The 16,740-nt window shown below is 49.2% G+C and overlaps 1 protein-coding gene across 1 annotated transcript in view; it reads left to right on the top strand.

The window, feature by feature from the left end:
- JARID2 (jumonji and AT-rich interaction domain containing 2) overlaps window positions 1-16,740 on the top strand; it is a 229,804-nt gene that overhangs the window by 167,209 nt on the left and 45,855 nt on the right. Inside the window, 1 exon segment of the mRNA XM_038768089.1 lies at window positions 14,982-15,151. Within this exon segment, the coding sequence (XP_038624017.1) occupies window positions 14,982-15,151 (170 nt within the window).

Here is a 16,740-nt window from a genome sequence, read left to right on the forward strand (position 1 = left end):
ACTAGGTGCCAAGCACTGAGCGAAGCCTTGGAGTAGAGACAAGGTGAATCAGGTTGGGCACAGACTTGGTTCCACACAGGGTCTTTAGTCTATAAGGGAGGGAGGGAGTGAGGTAGAGAGAGGACCAGGTCCGTGCTACTAGGCCTTCTGAGCCCTGTCCGTCTTCTTCCCATCCACTTACGTTAGGCTGTGGCAACCTGGGAACCCGCCGGGTATGGCCCGAAGTTGGGAAGGGGCAGGGTGAGGGAAGGGAAGCAGCATGCCTAGTGGATAGAGCACAGGCCAAGGGGTCAGAAGATCAATAATAATAATAATAATGGCATTTATTAAGCACTTAGTATGTGCAAAGCACTGTTCTAAGTGCTGGGGAGGTTACAAGGTGATCAGGTTGTCCCTTGGGGAGCTCATTTTACAGATGAGGTAAATGTGGCACAGAGAAGTGAAGTGACGTCCCCAAAGGCACACAGCTGATAAGTGGCGGATAAGTCATGGGTTCTAATCCTGGCTTCACCATTTGTCTGTTTTGTGGCCTTGGCCACATCACTTCACTTCTCTGGGTCTCAGTTTCCTCATCTGTGAAATGGGGATTGAGAACATGGACCCCATGTGGGACAGGGACCGTGTCCAACCCAGTTTACTTACATCCACCCCAGCGCTTAGTACAGTACCTGGCACATAGTAAGCATTTAACAAATACCACAGTAATAATAAAAATTATTATTATTATTATTATTAGAGATCGACAGTGAAGCTCTCAGCCCCCTCAGGCTGACCCACTCCCTGCACCGGAGCCACAAGGCTTGAGGAGAGCCAAGCAGAAGCCGAAGCCAGTTAGTCGTATTTATTAAGTGCTTACCACGTGCAGAGCACTGTACTAAGCACTCGGGAGAGTACAATATAACAATTAACAGACACATTCCTTTACCACAACGAGCCTACAGTCTAGAGGGGAAGAATATCAGGTCCTGATATGTGTGGCCTCAAGTGACTTTGTGAACATTTCTGCGGTGAGGGCGAGAAGCCGAGGCCCTGGGAATTGACTCATGGGTCTAAACCGAACATCTCCCCAGAAAAAAATGTCCAGGGGCCTGAGCTGTTAGTGTCAGACAGTTTTATTTATTGAGCGCTTATTATGTGCAGAACACTGTACTAAGCACTTGGGAGAATAAAATATAGCAGACCCCTTCCCTCCTCCTTCTGACATTCAAGATGGCTTCCTCAAAGGTGGACCTGCCAAGGAACGCTTTAGGAGAAAAGGGACCAGTGGGCCACTGGACATGGATTCTCTGCTGCTGCTGAGAGCCCGAAAGTGGGGGATCTATTTGTGAGAAGAAAGAATGGAAAAAGTTTCAACCAACTCCTCTGGGCAGCACCCATGTGAGCCCTGGGAAATGGAGTTCTTTCGGCACTGCTGTTGTACTTCCCAAGCTCTTAGAACAGTGCTGAACTCTCAGGAGCCGTTGAGCTGTGCCCAGCCTGTGGAGATGGATGTCACCTGGGCCCTGATCTAAATTTCAATCCATTTGTTCCCTGTTTCCTGCTCTTTGGCTGGGGCAAGTCACTTGTCTTCTCGGTGCCTCAACACCTTCCATCAATCAGTGGTATTTATTGATCACTGACTGTGTGCAGAGCATTGCATTAAGAGCTTGGGAGAGAACAAGACAACATAATTGGAAAACAAGGAGCTTACAGTCTGCAAGTTTTCCTCATCTGTAAAATGGGGATTCAATGTCTGTTCTCCCTTATCTTATATTTTGAGCCCCATGTGGCACAGGGCTTGTGTCCAATTTCACTTTTTGTATCTACCATAGCACTTGGCATAGTGCTTGGCACTTAGTAAGAATTTAACAAATACCATAATTATTATGTTCTTGTGCCTGCTTTCCCCCCTGCATTTAGCCTAGATTTTTTTCTCCCTTCTTTAGCTGGTTCCCCTGCCATGTTCTGAGGCAGAATAATTTCTTTCCTTCCTCTGTAATTTCTTTGAAGTTATTTATAGACAAATCATGGCTTTCCTCCCCTCTGCCCCACAAGTTTCTCTCTCCCTCTCTTTGTATAAACGGTCCTGCTTTTATCTGCTCCCTTGCCATGTTTCAACTAGGATCTGGCACCCAAAACACAAAATATTTTCCCTGGCATCAGCTGAGCACCAGTTAAACCCCAGGAGAACTTTTCTGTTTGCCTTTTCAAACCATCTTATGCAGTGGATTCCTGGATCTCAGCAGGGTAACCTCTTCTTTTGCCCAGGACACCCTGCCTAAGCTCACCTGAAAGACTCGAAGGTTTCTTCCTTAACTGTGATCCGGGAGGCTGGGGAAACCAACATTTTCCCTGCCCCCGATCCCAGTTCTGAGCCATGGGAAGGGAAAGTCAGAGCATATGATGTCTTTTTTCAATTCCCTCATTTCCCTGTTAGCATCAGAGGGTAGCATTCCCTGGGTAACAAGCAACTGCACCCATCCATAACTATCCAGCACCCATTCCAATCTTTATGAGCCAATTGGGCTTTTCCTGTCCTTTTCCCATCTCTCTTTTAGCCTGAGTGTGTAGATACAGGGATCAACAACACTCTAATTCCCTCCTCCCCTCTCAGTGGAACTTGTCCAGATACATACAGGGCTTTAAACCTCACTTGCTCCCAAGGTAGTGGGAAATCCACCCCCAACACACATGCTTCCTTTCTGCGCCCATGGTTTTTTAAGATTTGGTTGCCGTAGCGGAGGTGGGCAGTGTGAATGAGGAGAGGCACTGTCAGTCCTAGTCAACTCTGAGGAGAAAACGTTGGCAGTCACTTCAGGGCCACTGAGAGAAGCTCAGCTGAACTGTCACTTTCCAGGATGGCAGGCAGCATTCTTTTCTTTCCCTGAGGCTCCCTTCCCGTGGGGCACGGTGGTTTACTATGAGTCCTGCCACTTTCCTGTGGGGGCTGGGCCGGGTTGGGCACATCTAGGGGTGAACCTTGAAAATTTGGTTGGATTCTGTCCCGCTGCCAGGCCTGCCACTGGCCCCTCCTTCCCTCTCCTACCTTGCTTGCCCCTTGTCGTCTCTGCTGCAGTGCCTCAGCCTACTCTTATTTATTTATTTATTTATTTATTTTGCTTGTACATATCTATTCTATTTGTTTTATTTTGTTAGTAGGTTTGGTTTTGTTCTGTCTCCCCCTTCTAGACTGTGAGCCCACTGTTGGGTAGGGACTGTCTCTATATGTTGCCAACTTGTACTTCCCAATCGTTTAGTACAGTGCTGCACAAAGTAAGTGCTCAATAAATACAATTGATTGATTGATTGATTGATTGATTTTGGACCACCAAAAGGAGCGTCAGCCATTTTAGACTGCCTGCCATCCCCAGTTTCACATTGGTGCCCTTTTCTGTCGTAAGCAGTTGCCACAGTGGTCAGTATACATCCATTTTCCCCTTGGCTAACACACAGCATTTTCCAGAGTTTTCTGTTGCCCTGAGGTGTGCCCTTCTGTTGGTTTACAACTCTCGCATGCAGCAGCCTCTTCCTGTCAGATTTTCTCCTGCCTGAGGTGTTGTTGGGGTTGAGGTTTGGGAGTTGGACTTTTTTCTCATCCCCTCTCCAGTTTCATGGTTCTGTTTCACCTCACGCCTGCGAGTGTTTCCATCTTGGTTTGTGTGCTGTCCCACATGTTTCATAGGCCAAAATAACCAAAAACTACTTGTTGAAGGGGCTTCTAAAAGTTCTGCCAAAGGTAGGATCTTTCCAGCATCAGCCCATTCATAAGATTATTGTCTCAGCAGTGAGATGGGGAGGAGAGAGAGTTAGATAGATAGATATGTGTGTAAGTATGCATTGTCTCCTACACTGAAGCCAAGATATGTGTTTGGCATGGTAATAATAGCAACAACAATAACAGTAGTATTGGTATTTCATAAGTGCTTGTCATGTGCCAAGCACTGTACTGAGTACTGGGACAGATTCAAGATAATTATGTCAGACACAGACCTTATTCTGTGTCTCAATCTAAGTTGGGGAGAGAGGTGGTAGGGTTAGCTGGGGTTTTCTATTATTTCCTTTTCAGGGGAGACAGTCGAGGGCTCCCTGGGGTGCTGCTGCTTCTTTCCCCTCCCTGACCGTTGACTGAATGAATGGCCACTGGGGGAGAACTTTTGCGTGCTGATCCGTGGCAGGGTTGGGTGTGGTCTTTGGCAACCTATTGACACGTCTGCAGATGGATGCCTCTTTGATCTCGGTGAACGTTTGGGACATGTTGAGGCTAGCGGAGGTGAAGAGACCTAGCGTAAGGAAACGTGTCAGAGACCCCTCCTGGTGCCCTTTACTTGTGGTTTGGAGCGTGCATTGCCTACAGGCCAAAAGCCACAGTCATGGCCATCACAGGAATGTCATTAGCCCCCTGTGCCTGAGCTGACTGGTAGCTTCAGTCTTTTTTCCTTCTTTTTTTTTCTTTTTTTATGGTATTTGTTAAGCGCTTACTATGTGCCAGGCACTGTACTGAGCTTGAGATAGATACAGCTGGGTTGCACACTTTACTCCTCTAATGCCAACGTACTCACCGTACCTCGATTTCTCCTATCTCCCCACCGACTTCTCATCCTCGACCTGCCTCTGGCCTCCCTTTTCATATCCAGCAGACGATTACTCTCCCTGGCTTCAAAACTTTTGAAGGCACATTTTCTCCAAGAGGCCTTCCCCGAATAAGCTCTCATTTCCTTTTCTCTCATTTCTTTCTCGCCCTATTTGATCCCCTTATTCACTGCCCCCCACCTCTGAACCACAACACTTATGTTCACATCCATAATTGATTTATAGTAATGTCTGTCTCCCCTTCTAGACTGTAAGCTCACTGTGGGGCAGGAATGAGTCTTTTATACTGTTATATTGTACTCTCCCAAGTGCTTAGTACAGTGCTCTGCAGCTTGAGAAGCAGCATGGCCTAATGGATAGAGAACAGGCTTGGAAGTCAGAAGGACCTTGGTTCTAATGCCGCTCTGCCACATGTCTGCTGTGTGACATCAGGCAAGTCACTTCTCTGTTCTTCAGTTATCTGTAAAATGGGGTGGAAACTGTGAGCCCCATGTGATTAAGGCGAACCTGATTAGCGTGTATCTACCCCAGTGCTTAGTACAAGTGCTTGGCACATAGTAAGCTCTTAACAAATTACTATTGTTTCTAATTACTATTATTACTAATAGTAATAGAATTCCTATTCTATTTTATTTTGTTAGTATGTTTTGTTTTGTTTTGTTGTCTGTCTCCCCCTTCTAGACTGTGAGCCCGTTGTTGGGTAGGGACTGTCTCTATATGTTGCCAACTTGTACTTCCCAAGAGCTTAGTACAGTGCTGTGCACACAGTAAGTGCTCAATAAATACTATTGAATGAATGAATAAATGAACAGTTACCATAAAAAAAAGCTCTATAAATAAGTCCCTTTTCCTTATTGGGCTCACGGTCTTAATCCCCTTTTTACAGATGAGGTACCTGAGGCACGGAGAAGTGAAGTGACTAGCCCAAGGTCACACAGCAGCCATGTGGCTGAGCCAGGATTAGACCCAGGATTAGTCCTTCTGACTTCCAGGCTCCCTGTTCTCCAGGCTTGTCCTAACCTCTGTCCACCAAGAGGAAATAGATTGCTCAGGGTGTCTAGAATTGCTCTCCCTTGTCTCCCCACCCTGCCCACACCCTTCCCAAACTTAGAGCTCTGAAAAAGCAGAAACCTCTGAAGGCCTGCGGGGCTGGCAGTGAGACATCAGCACACTGAAAAATGTGTTTGACAGCCCAGTCAGCTTCCAAGAAAGGGCTGTTTTTATTTCTGGGGAACAAGAGACTGGTTGGGGTAGGCAGCAAGAACTCTGAGCATGGATTCAGGCCCAGTCTGGGGAAATACCCCATGAAGTGAGGGAAGCGGGTTGCTGGACAAAGCCAGGACTTCCAAAAAGAGAAATCCAGCAGATACCAGAATACTAAGAAATATTACCGATCTCTTTGCTTATTTCAGTAGCGCCCCTCATTGATAGTCTTTATTTGTCATTTTCCATGGTGAGATTGTTCCCTTGATTGATGGGTCTTTTATGCGTTATAGATGGTTACGCTGTTTTGTCAGTTTAAAGAACACTTCACAGGTACAGTCTGCTTCCTCTCTCTTTCCTTCCTCTTGTGCTGTAAGCATTTTGGATTTAGGGCAGATTGTGGAGAAGGTCCCATCTCAGAATTTGGCCAGATGCCGGTGAGGCTGGCAGGGCCCGGTGCTGAGAGAGCAGAGAGAGCCCTGGTTTCTGGAACGCTTTATGGTGCAACAAACAGCCTTCAGGAGGGGTTAAGCTGCCCCGAAGCAGAATGACCTTGTGACTTCATCACTTCCTGCCCGCAGATGGGGAAAATGTTCTCCAACAGTAGGGATTTATGAAGGACTTAATTGAACAGGAAGTCTTTCAACCTGTCTGAGAGTTGCTAAAGCACAGACTGTTTACCCTGAGGGGCATGAGGGGCTTTGGAGTTGGGGGGTGTGTGTGTGTGTGTGTGTGTGTGTGTGCGTGTGTGCATGCGTGTGTGCGTGCCTGCTGAGTTGCAACTTTGCAGGGAATATTAAGTCCATCTCTGGGCAAAACACGACGCGAAAAGGGTAAATGGGAGGGTGGGTTTTATTCTGTATTATCTACCCAACCGCTGAGGCAGCATGCTGAAAATGGCAGAATTTTCATCAGCCTGGAAATATGTGCAGGAAGAGGCAGGGCATCGTCATCCAAAGCGCATTGGGCCACATCTAAGAGATTGAAATGTAAGCCCCTGTAAGCTTATGGTTTAATAATAATAATAATAATAATAATAATAATAATAATAACAATAACAATAATAATAATGTTGGTATTTGTTTAGTGCTTACTGTGTGCCAAGCATTGTTCTAAGGGCTGGGGGACATACAAGGTGATCACGTTGACCTACATTGGGCTCACAGTCTTCATCCCCATTTCACAGATGAGGTAATTGAAGCCCAGAGAAGCTAAGTGGTTTGCCCAAGGTCACACAGCTGACAAGTGCCAGAGGCGGATTTACGTGGACTATTCTTGTTGTTATTGTGTGACCCTAAATGACCACAAAAACGAGTTCCCAGAATTTAAAGGCCTTTGGAGAGCTGGAACTTAACAGTGGGGTCAGGAGCCCAAACAAAAGTCCTGGTGACCTTGGGTTTGGGGTCATGAGCTCAGTCAGATTGGGCAGGTTTCTAGGAGGGAGGCGACATGGAAGCTGTTGGCACAGGAGCAGGTTGGGTGGGAGACTTTTGAACAGGGAATGTGTCTGTTTTTCATTACACTGTAGTCTCCCAAGTGCTTAGTACAGTGCTCTGTACAGAGTAAGCTCTCATTAAATACGATTGACTGATTCTTTCCACCCATGGAGGCCACAGGTGGTCAAGCCCACTCCTCCCTGACTTTGGGGGTAGGGGCAAAAAATCATCTTTGGGAGGAGTTCAAATGGTGTGGCCTAGTGGAAAGAGCTCAGGCCTGGGAGATAGATGACCTGGGTAATCCTGGCTCTGCCACCTGCCTGATGTGTGACCTTGGGCAAGTCACTTCACTTGTGGGTCTCCTCATCTTTGAAATGGAGAGCCTGTTCTCCTTCCTACTTAAACAGTGAGCCCCATGCAGGTCAGGAACTCTGTCTGACCTGATAATCTTGTTTCCACCCAAACGTTTGACACATAGTAGTGTTTAATAAAGACAATTATGTATTATTATTATTATTGTTATTTTTATTGTTATTATTGTGTTATACAAAGGGCCTAGTGGAAAAAGCACGGGTTTGGGGGCCAGAGGAAGCTGAGCCCCAGAGATGTTCAGTGACCTTCCCGTTGTCCCAACAGCAGGCCATTGGCATAGCTGGGTTTAGAAGTGAAGTCTCCTTGCTTCTAGCCTCGTGTTCTCTTCACCCAGCCACGCTGATTCCCTTGACCCGCAATTTGGCCTCACTGACCTTAGCCAGTGAGGACAATTCCATAGTCAGTTGGCAGTGTGGTCACAGTGTCCATGGGTTTTTATTCCCTGCTTCCATACTCTGGCTCCTGCCATTATTATTATCATTATTTTCATGTGCACACAGCTGGGGGCCTGTCTGATGTAGGAAGGGAGGAAGTTGCAAGCGGGGGGAAGAGCGTGAGGGAAGGGGCAGAGGTGGGAGAGGCGAAGGGAGGTGCATTTTCTTGCTGAGGGAGTGAAGACAAGAATGTGTGTTGGGGCGGCCCTGTCTCTGACCATCCAGAGTCTTGGTCTTTCCACAGGCTCTGGCATCATCCCTTCCGGTCACTGTGGTGACATCAGCCTCAGGGATGGAGACTGAGAGGAGGCTGGTCAGCACAGGACCAAGAAGATAGCCTCAGGAAATTTGGCCCCAGGCAGGGAGCGGACACATACCAGGGGTTCAATCAATCCATCAATCGATCCTGTGTATGAAACACTTACTGCATGCAGAACACTGCACTAAATGCTTGGGAGAGTCCAATACAAAACAGTTGGTATTCTTCTCCCTTTCCCATTCCAAGCCCATCCCAGCTGCTTCCCACTTTTCCAGATTTCCCACCTACCACTCAGGCTCACAGAGTTGAGTGGCACGGGGCTACTGGAGTGGTTCCCAAATCAGGGTGGCCTCTGGTGCCGGGGGAGCCGTGGGTCTGAGGGTTTGCAGAGCCGGGGGAGTTAGAATCTGAGGTAACAAGCTTAAGCTCATTTTTGGCACCTCCTCACCACCACCCAGATTTCTCTTCTGCCCCGTTTCCTCTGTCGAGTGGAGGGACCCGCCACTTCTGAGGGCGGGGGCAAAATGATGGTACAGAGATTTTCAGCAGCACCTTAAGTTTAGGGCTTGTGACTACCAACTCTCTTGTATCGTACCCTTCCAAGAGCTTGGTACAGTGCTCTGTACCCAGTAAGTGCTCAATAGCTACCATTGATTGATGGAGAGACTCTAGGGGAGTGTTGGTGACAGGATTCCAAGAGCTGACAGGCCAGAAACCCACCGCGTTGAGTCGTTCTCATTCCTGATTGGATGCACAAATCGGGCAGCCCATCTCAAAAAATCCACGGCAAATTGACCCCATCTCTCCCATCTGGTGGGCCCCTGCGCTCTCCTTGTTTGCCCCTGTTTTTACCTATTTACATATTCTTCCCTCCCACCCCCTTGCTTGTTCAGTGCACCAACCAACAGCACAAATGTCCCACCACTCACTTTCTATAGGGAGGCATTGGGCCTCCCTATTGGTGGAAAGAGCTCAGGACTGGGTGTGGGAGGACCTGAGCTTTAGCCCCTGCTCTGCCGCTTGTCTGCTGCGTGACTTTGGGCAACTCTCCGGGCCTTGGTTTCCTAATCTGTAAAGTGGATCCAATCGAGTTACCTTGTATCTACCCCAGTGCTCAGAATGCTCTTTGGCACAGAGTAAGCATGGACTACATATTATTATTATTATTATTATTATTGTTATTATTATTACTATTAGTAGTGTAGCGGGAGACCAGTGGGTGGGCAATAGGGGAAACAACTGAAACCAGTGTCATTCATTCATTCATTCAGTAGTATTTATTGAGCGCTTACTGTGTGCAGAGCATTGTACTAAGCGCTTGGGAAGTACAAGTCAGCCAACATATAGATGGTCCCTACCCAACAATGGGCTCACAGTCTAGAAGACTTATCAATCAATCAATCAATCATATTTATTGAGCGCTTACTGTGTGCAGAGCACTGTACTAAGCACTTGGGAGTTGGCAACATACAGAGACAGTCCCTACCCAACAGTGGGCTCATGTTTATTTGAACAGTGTCCTCATCATTAGCCTTTTTAAAATGGTATTTGTTAAGTGCATATTATGTGCCAGGTACTATACTAAGAGCTAGGATAGATCCAAGCTCATCTGGTTGGGTACAGTCCATGTCCCACATCAGACTCACAATGTTAATCCCCATTTTACCGATGAGGTAACTTTGATGCACAGAGAAGTGAAGTGACTTGCCCAGCAAAGCCAGGATTAGAACCCAGGTCCTTTAGACCACCAGGCTCCAGCTTTACCCACAAGGCAATGCTGCTTCCCTCACTGACTCATTCCATCTCTGTCACTAACGTCCACCCTCCTCCTCCTTGAGGATGGGTCTCATGTCTGTCCGTCCGTCTGCCACCAACCTCTTTCTTCCCTCTGAGGGCCCAGGGCCTTTTTGACCCCACCTGGGGCAGGAGGGAGCTGACCGGTCCAGGGTGGAAGGAGCGGGAGGTGGAAGCAAAGTTTCTGGGGCTGGAGAAGTGGGTGGGCTGCCCAATTTTCTTGCATTGCCAAAAACTTTGAGGAAAACCACTGGCCTAGTGGGACCAGATTTGCAAGCTGGAAAATGGAAAAAGGCCACTAGCACACAGGGAGAAGAACCCCACCAAACTATCTTCAAAGAGAGCAGTTTCCAAAGAGTGTGTGTGTTTTCCTTAGTTTGGGGGAGGGGGTGGGAAGGGGTTTGCAGTCTTAATGCTATCCCAGCCTGGGCTCCATCAGTACTCCTCTCCCTTGCCTCCAGCATCCAATGTTAAAGGACGGGGATCCTTTTTGAGCCCCTGTCCTGCTCAGAAAGAGGGATCCCTTTATATTCCTAAAAGACCAATTGGGACATCAGATCAAAATGCTCAAGGAAAAGCTTCCCTCCTGTTTCTCCCTTATCGAGGGCAGTGCCTTCTCTAATCTCTCCACCCGGACACATCAATGAGTGCTAAGTCTCTCTCTTCCTCTAGGGGGTGAGAGCAGGACTCTTTAGGGAGGGAGTGGCTCCCCGCCTCCATCCTCTCCCCCCATTCACAGGCCCCAGGCCTTGTCCGCCTTGTCCTCCTTCGCCCATCCGCCTGTCCGCGGCTCTTTACTGCCATCTGTTGTGGCGGGCTGTTCACAGCACCGGGCTTCCAGAACTGAAGGAAGAGGCCGGCCAACTGGCTTTTATTTCCAGCAAATGAGGCTCTTTGGACTTTTAAAACAAACCAGATCTCTGTGTGTAGGGGAATTAAAGGTTCCCGAGTGGTCCCTCTGCCCCCATCCGGAGAGTCCCAGCCCAGATGGAAACTGAGCTCTGGTGAAGTGAAGGAAGGTGGTGGACATGTGCTCCCGGGCTAGGGGGGATAGTTGCTGGAAGGGGAGGTTGGGGTCGGGGGACCCTCTCTGAATGCAGGAGGGAGGTGAGGGGATGGAAGGAGAAAGGGCCAGGGATGGAACCCGAGGGGCCATTGTGGCATTTCCAATGCCGTCGTGCCCTCAGGTTTCCAGTCTCGGCTTCGTTTCTCGGAGCGGAGGACCGGACGGTCATCTGGAAAGCTTCGTACAAGACTCTCAGTCGTGTGTACGGGAGCAGATGTGCCGCCTGCCTACGCTTCTGTGCCCTGGGGCTCCTCCCTCCCTCCTCGCCAACCTTCTGGCCACAGCCCGCAGAGGTCTGGGACTGGCCTACGAGGGGAGCCTAGTGGTGAGCTCTGTGGTTTGATGTTCATTGACTCTTGGAGGGCAGGCATGGTGGCCGGTCACTGGCCGGTCACTGAGCTCTTTGTCTGGTAGCTGAGTGACCCCAGAGAGCGGGCACAGCAACCGGACACTGAGTGGACATTGAGCTGGGTGGTTTAGTGTTGACTGACCCCCAGAGGGCAGGCACAATGACCGGACACTTAGTGGGCATTGAGCTGGGCAGTTTAGTGTGATTGACCCCTGGAAAGTGGGCATGGTGGCCAGGCACTGAACTCCAGTCCAGCATTCCCGGCTCCATTGGGCTAGGGCAAGAGTGGGCAAAGCCAAGGCCAGGTGTCATTATCGATTCAGCTTCTAACAGGTGCCTATTAATACTTAACCCCCTTCGGCAGTCAGCGGCAACTTATGATTGGGAGACTTCCCTGCCAGCTCCCAGCGGGTTTGGGGACCGCTCATCTCTGTCCTCCAGTTACTACCAGTTATTACAAAGAAAGGCAGCGTGGCCTAGTGGATAGAGCACAGGCCTGGGAGTTGGAAGAACTTGGGTTCTCATCTCGACTCCTCCACTTGTCTGCTGTGTGACCTTAGACAAAGCACTTCGCTTCTTTGTGCCTCAGTTCCCTCATCTGTAAAATGGGGATGAAGATTTTGATCCTTATGTGGGACAGGTACTTGATTTTCTTGTATCTGCCCCAGTGCTTAGAACAGTGCCTGGCACATAGTAAGCGCCTACCAAGTACCACAATTATTATTATTATTATTAACATTGCCCAGGGCCGAGTGTGCCCTAAAGTCTCAGGGCCTGTGTCCTGAGTTCGAGGCTGCCGGTGGGAAGCCGGATTTGGGCGTGCCCCCTTTTGGATGCCTGGGTTCAGCTGCTCCCAAGGTGCCGGAAAGCCGACCAAGGGCCGGTATGACCTTTCGGTTGTTAGGTGGGCCGTCTGGGACCACCCTCCCAGCTGTTTGGCCAAGAGGGTCTGTGGGCCAGACCCATGCAAGGGCTCTTTGGGAGTTGTCTTGGGGAACATCTGGTTGGCCTGGGCAAGGTCCTTTTCCAGTGTCTGAAAGAGAACAGGTTACACACTTTATTGATCTCGAAACAGCAAGCCAGGGTGGTGGTGAAGTAAACACATAAATTCCCAGTGATCTGGGCTGTGTGGGAACAAACAGTCAGCTTGTTGAGGAAATCGGCTTGGACTTTTCCCCACTTTTCATCACAAACATTTATGTAATGATCGCCCTCCCTTTCCCTTTCACTCCTCTGCTCCCTCTCTCTCTCCACTTTCTCCCCCTCACTCTCCCACGTCCCTTCCCCTTCTCTCCCGTCCCTGTCTCTCTTGTGCAGCGTAGGTTAACGGGGATTGGAGATTACCAGTCATGTTTTCATTTCTGCATCAGTAGGATTTTAAAGTTAACTTGCCGTGGACATCAACCACAGTGGGTTTTTGGAATCCTCTTTGGAACTGAAAGGTCACTGCGAAGCAGTCCTGTTAAGGAAGACCCATGTCAGTGCAGGACATAGCCCCCGAAGCTGGCTGCCCACCCCCAGAGCCTAGAAGCCCCCTCCTCTGCCTGCCCGCTCGGTAGAAAGCCCAAGAGGGTGGATAAACCATTCTTCGCTGCCACATTTCTTCCTGGAAAGAGTTTTGTGTATGTCCATTTTGTGTGTGTGTCCATTCTGTCACAGGGCTGTTTGCATCCCTAGTGGCCTCAGCAGCCTCCAGCTGGTTTGTGGAGAGGTGAAACAGCTCCCCCCGCCCCACCCCAAAGCACAAGTTCCCTCTCCAGTCCCCATGACCACTCCGCTCACTTGAGCACGTTCTTCTGAGAAGTTGCCAGATCGGCAGTGTATCTGCTTAGGGGCAGAGTAGAGTGGGTAATTATTTTGGGGTTGGAAACACAGGGAATGTTTTTGAATAGGCCTTTCAGGATCTTGGCAAACCTTCCTGGTTTGCTCCCTTATCATACAAAGAGTGCAACCACGCCAGTCATTTTGCATTTGCCAGACACAAAGTGTCTTAATTTTGAATGAACAGAGCTCTCCCTCCCACCCATTCTGCCGCCTTTGTTTAGAATTGGTCATTAATCGAAATAATTGGATTTACCAGCTTAAATTTTTAATATCGGAAAATTAAGTTAATAAAATGGTGCATTGAAGTCCACACCCCTCGACAAGGGCCCAGCTGCGTGGCGCTTTGGCGAGCCCTGGATCCCGACTTTCAAGTGCACCTCATCCACTGGCTCCAGCCTTCCGGCGGGAGGCGGAAGAAGGACGACAGGAAACGCCTCGGAAGAGGCCGGGAGACCCTAGTCAAAGCGGATGACAGGAAGCCGCAAGCCACTGCTGCTTAACTAATCCTCTGGTCTTCAGCTCCCTCCTTTTTATGGGGTCATTTGGGTTCCTCCTGTGACCCCTCAGTGTGAGATTCTGGGTTGGAGGTCAACGGTGGAGAGAAGGAGACTGCGGAATCTTTGGGAAAAGAGGCCCACACTCTTGCATCTGCCTGAGAATGCCCTCCCACCCGTTCTGTCAGAAGCCATATGTTCGGCCTCAACCTCTGGCCCCTTACCACAGAGTTAATCTTATCCCTTCCAAGGCTGGGACCCTTTAGCCAGCGGAAATTTGGGAGAGCCTTAGTAGTGAGCTTGTGTGTAGTCTTTCACTCATATTTTCCCTCTCTGATCATCTGTCTCCTGGTGGTACTGGGGTAATAATAAATAAAATTATGATGGTTTTGGTTAAGCTCTCTGTGCGCCAAGCACTGTACTAAGCTCCAGGGTCAGTAACAGCTAATCAGGTCAGACATAGTCCCTGTCCCACCTGGAGCTCAGAGTCATAATCCCCATTTTACAGATGTGGTAACGGAGGCAAAGAAAAGTTAAGTAATTTGCCTAAGGTAACAGCAGCCAAATAGCGGAGCTGAGATTAGGGTGTGATAGCATGAGGATCTGCAACTATATCTTCATGTTTCTTGTAGGCATTACCCTGGCAGAGTAAAAAAACCACAGGTCCCGTAGGGGTGGACACCTTCAGCGGATCAGAATTCATTCAATTGTGTTTACTGAGCACTTACTGTGCGCAGAGCACTGTACTACATGCTTAGGAGAGTACAATATAACAATAAACATATTCCCTGCCCACAACGAGTTTACAGTTGTTCTAAACCTTCATGACAGCCAACCCGTCCCAACACCCTGTCTTCCTCCTGGTAAGGACACGGGGCTAACCAGCGCTCTTAAATATCAAAACGTAGGCTCAAATGTCCAGAAGGCAGTCAGTCAGTTAGTTGTATTAATTAAGTGCTTACTTTGTGCAGAGCACTATAAAAGTGCTTGGGAGAGTAAAATGCAACAACATCCTTGACAGGGGGCATTCGGAGGACGGAGATGGACTCATGTGGAATGGAGTCCTTATTCCTTACCTCGACTTCTTGGTTTTATAGCCAAACAATCATGTGCGCTTTTGTGTTCTCCAAGCTCTGCTCAACGTGGTTGTCATCTTTCTTTTTTTCGTGTTGTTTTCTCAGGCCCCGGCTGCAAGCACAAAGGAAGTTTGCCCAGTCCCAGCCAAACAGCCCCAGCACAACTCCGATGAAGATTGTGGAACCATTGCTACCCCCTCCAGCTACTCAGATTTCTGACCTCTCTAAAAGGAAGCCCAAGACTGAGGATTTCCTTACGTTTCTCTGCCTCCGAGGTAGGAACTCAGGATCAGATTCAGGGCGGGAAGAGATTGGAGCAGTCGGAAGAATTAGCAGCAGCTAGCCCTGGCTCCCCTCGTGGCACCTTGTTCTTTATTGCAAATGGCTCTCGGCTCCTAGGTTGGTCAGACAAAGGGGTGAAAAGCAAAGTAGATAAGGGCAGGCTGTACTAAGTGCTTGGGAGAGTACAATATAACAATAAACACATTCCCTGCCCACAACGAGTTTACAGTTGTTCTAAACCTTCATGACAGCCGACCCACTCCAACACCCTTTCTTCCTCCTGGTAAGGACATGGGACTAACCAGCGCTCTTAAACATCAAAACGTAGGCTCGAATGTCCAGAAAGCAGCTCTGGACACCCTGACCAGCTCTTCTTAACTCTCTCTGCCCTCCTGTCTTGTCCCCAATTGTAATTCCATAATTCCTGGCTCATCGCTATTGAGGGTCCCAATTGGTCCACCTCTCTAGGGTCAACTGAGACTTTAGACCTTAAACCAGCATAGAGGTCAAACCCATAGAGTTAAGAAGGTCAGGTATCGGCAGCTCCTCTCGCCCCGGTAGTGGGTGACGGTGAGCTCTGAGGGCGCTTGATGACACTTCCCACGATCTTCTTGGGCAGCTGGCTGTGTGTGGCATGGGTGGTTGCTGGCTCGTGAGCTTCTGAGAGACCGCTGTTCCACTGGCCCTGATTTTGCTTGGGGTTCAACAATGCCCTGGACCTCTGTAGGCTGTCTTGCCTTGAAGGCATAGGCTCTTGGATGGCCGTTTTACTGGCTTTCAGGACAGAATGGCAGTAGTAGTGACCTTCTCTGGCGGGTTAAGTGGTGTTGTCTCTTTAGCTGGAGAGGGAAAGGCAAACTGCCCTGAAGTGGGGGTGCGTGTACATATGTTCAGAGATTTGTGCCTTTGGCATGTGGTGATGGGGAGAAGATTGGGAATGGACCTCTTGTAGAGCATTCCCCATCAGGGCTGAAGGGGAATGAGATGGGCATTTAGCCCTGGAAAGTATACAACCAATGCCTGAAAATGCTAGTGCTTTTCCCAGCCCAGGGGCTGTCCCAGACTGTGCCTGTGTTTTCTGGATCCCATCTTTGCCTCTGTCTCTTGGCAATTCCTGGGCAGTCAGTCCTCTAACCGTCAGACAGGACAGGCCTGCCAGTATCACCAGCCAGGGGACAGATCAGGCCCTGTCATGGCATTTTGAGCTCAAGTTGAGCTGGGAAGGGAGACCCAGCCCCACACCCTGAGTGGAAGATCTAGAGTGCACACAGACACACACTCAGCAGCCAGGGCTAAAAGACTCCTAGAATCGCTAAAAGCACTGGGGTCTCTCTCTCTCTCTCTCTCTCTCTCTCCCCCCCCCCTGCCCTCTCAAATTCCACACACTTTCCCATTCCTCCTCTGCAAGAGGGAAGAGCTCCGGGAGTCACTGAAGGGCCCAGGATGTCAGGAGGCGAGTTTGACTCCTGCCGGGGTTCCATCCCTATCCCATCCATCTCTTTGGCTGGCCCTTGGACGTTGGGTGGGGACCTGCCATGTGTCTTCTTCAAAAAGGGGAGAAAGTGGCTCTCCATAGAGTGGT

Source organism: Tachyglossus aculeatus, chromosome Y2 (assembly GCF_015852505.1).
Source record: "Tachyglossus aculeatus isolate mTacAcu1 chromosome Y2, mTacAcu1.pri, whole genome shotgun sequence".
Classification (NCBI taxonomy): domain Eukaryota; kingdom Metazoa; phylum Chordata; class Mammalia; order Monotremata; family Tachyglossidae; genus Tachyglossus; species Tachyglossus aculeatus.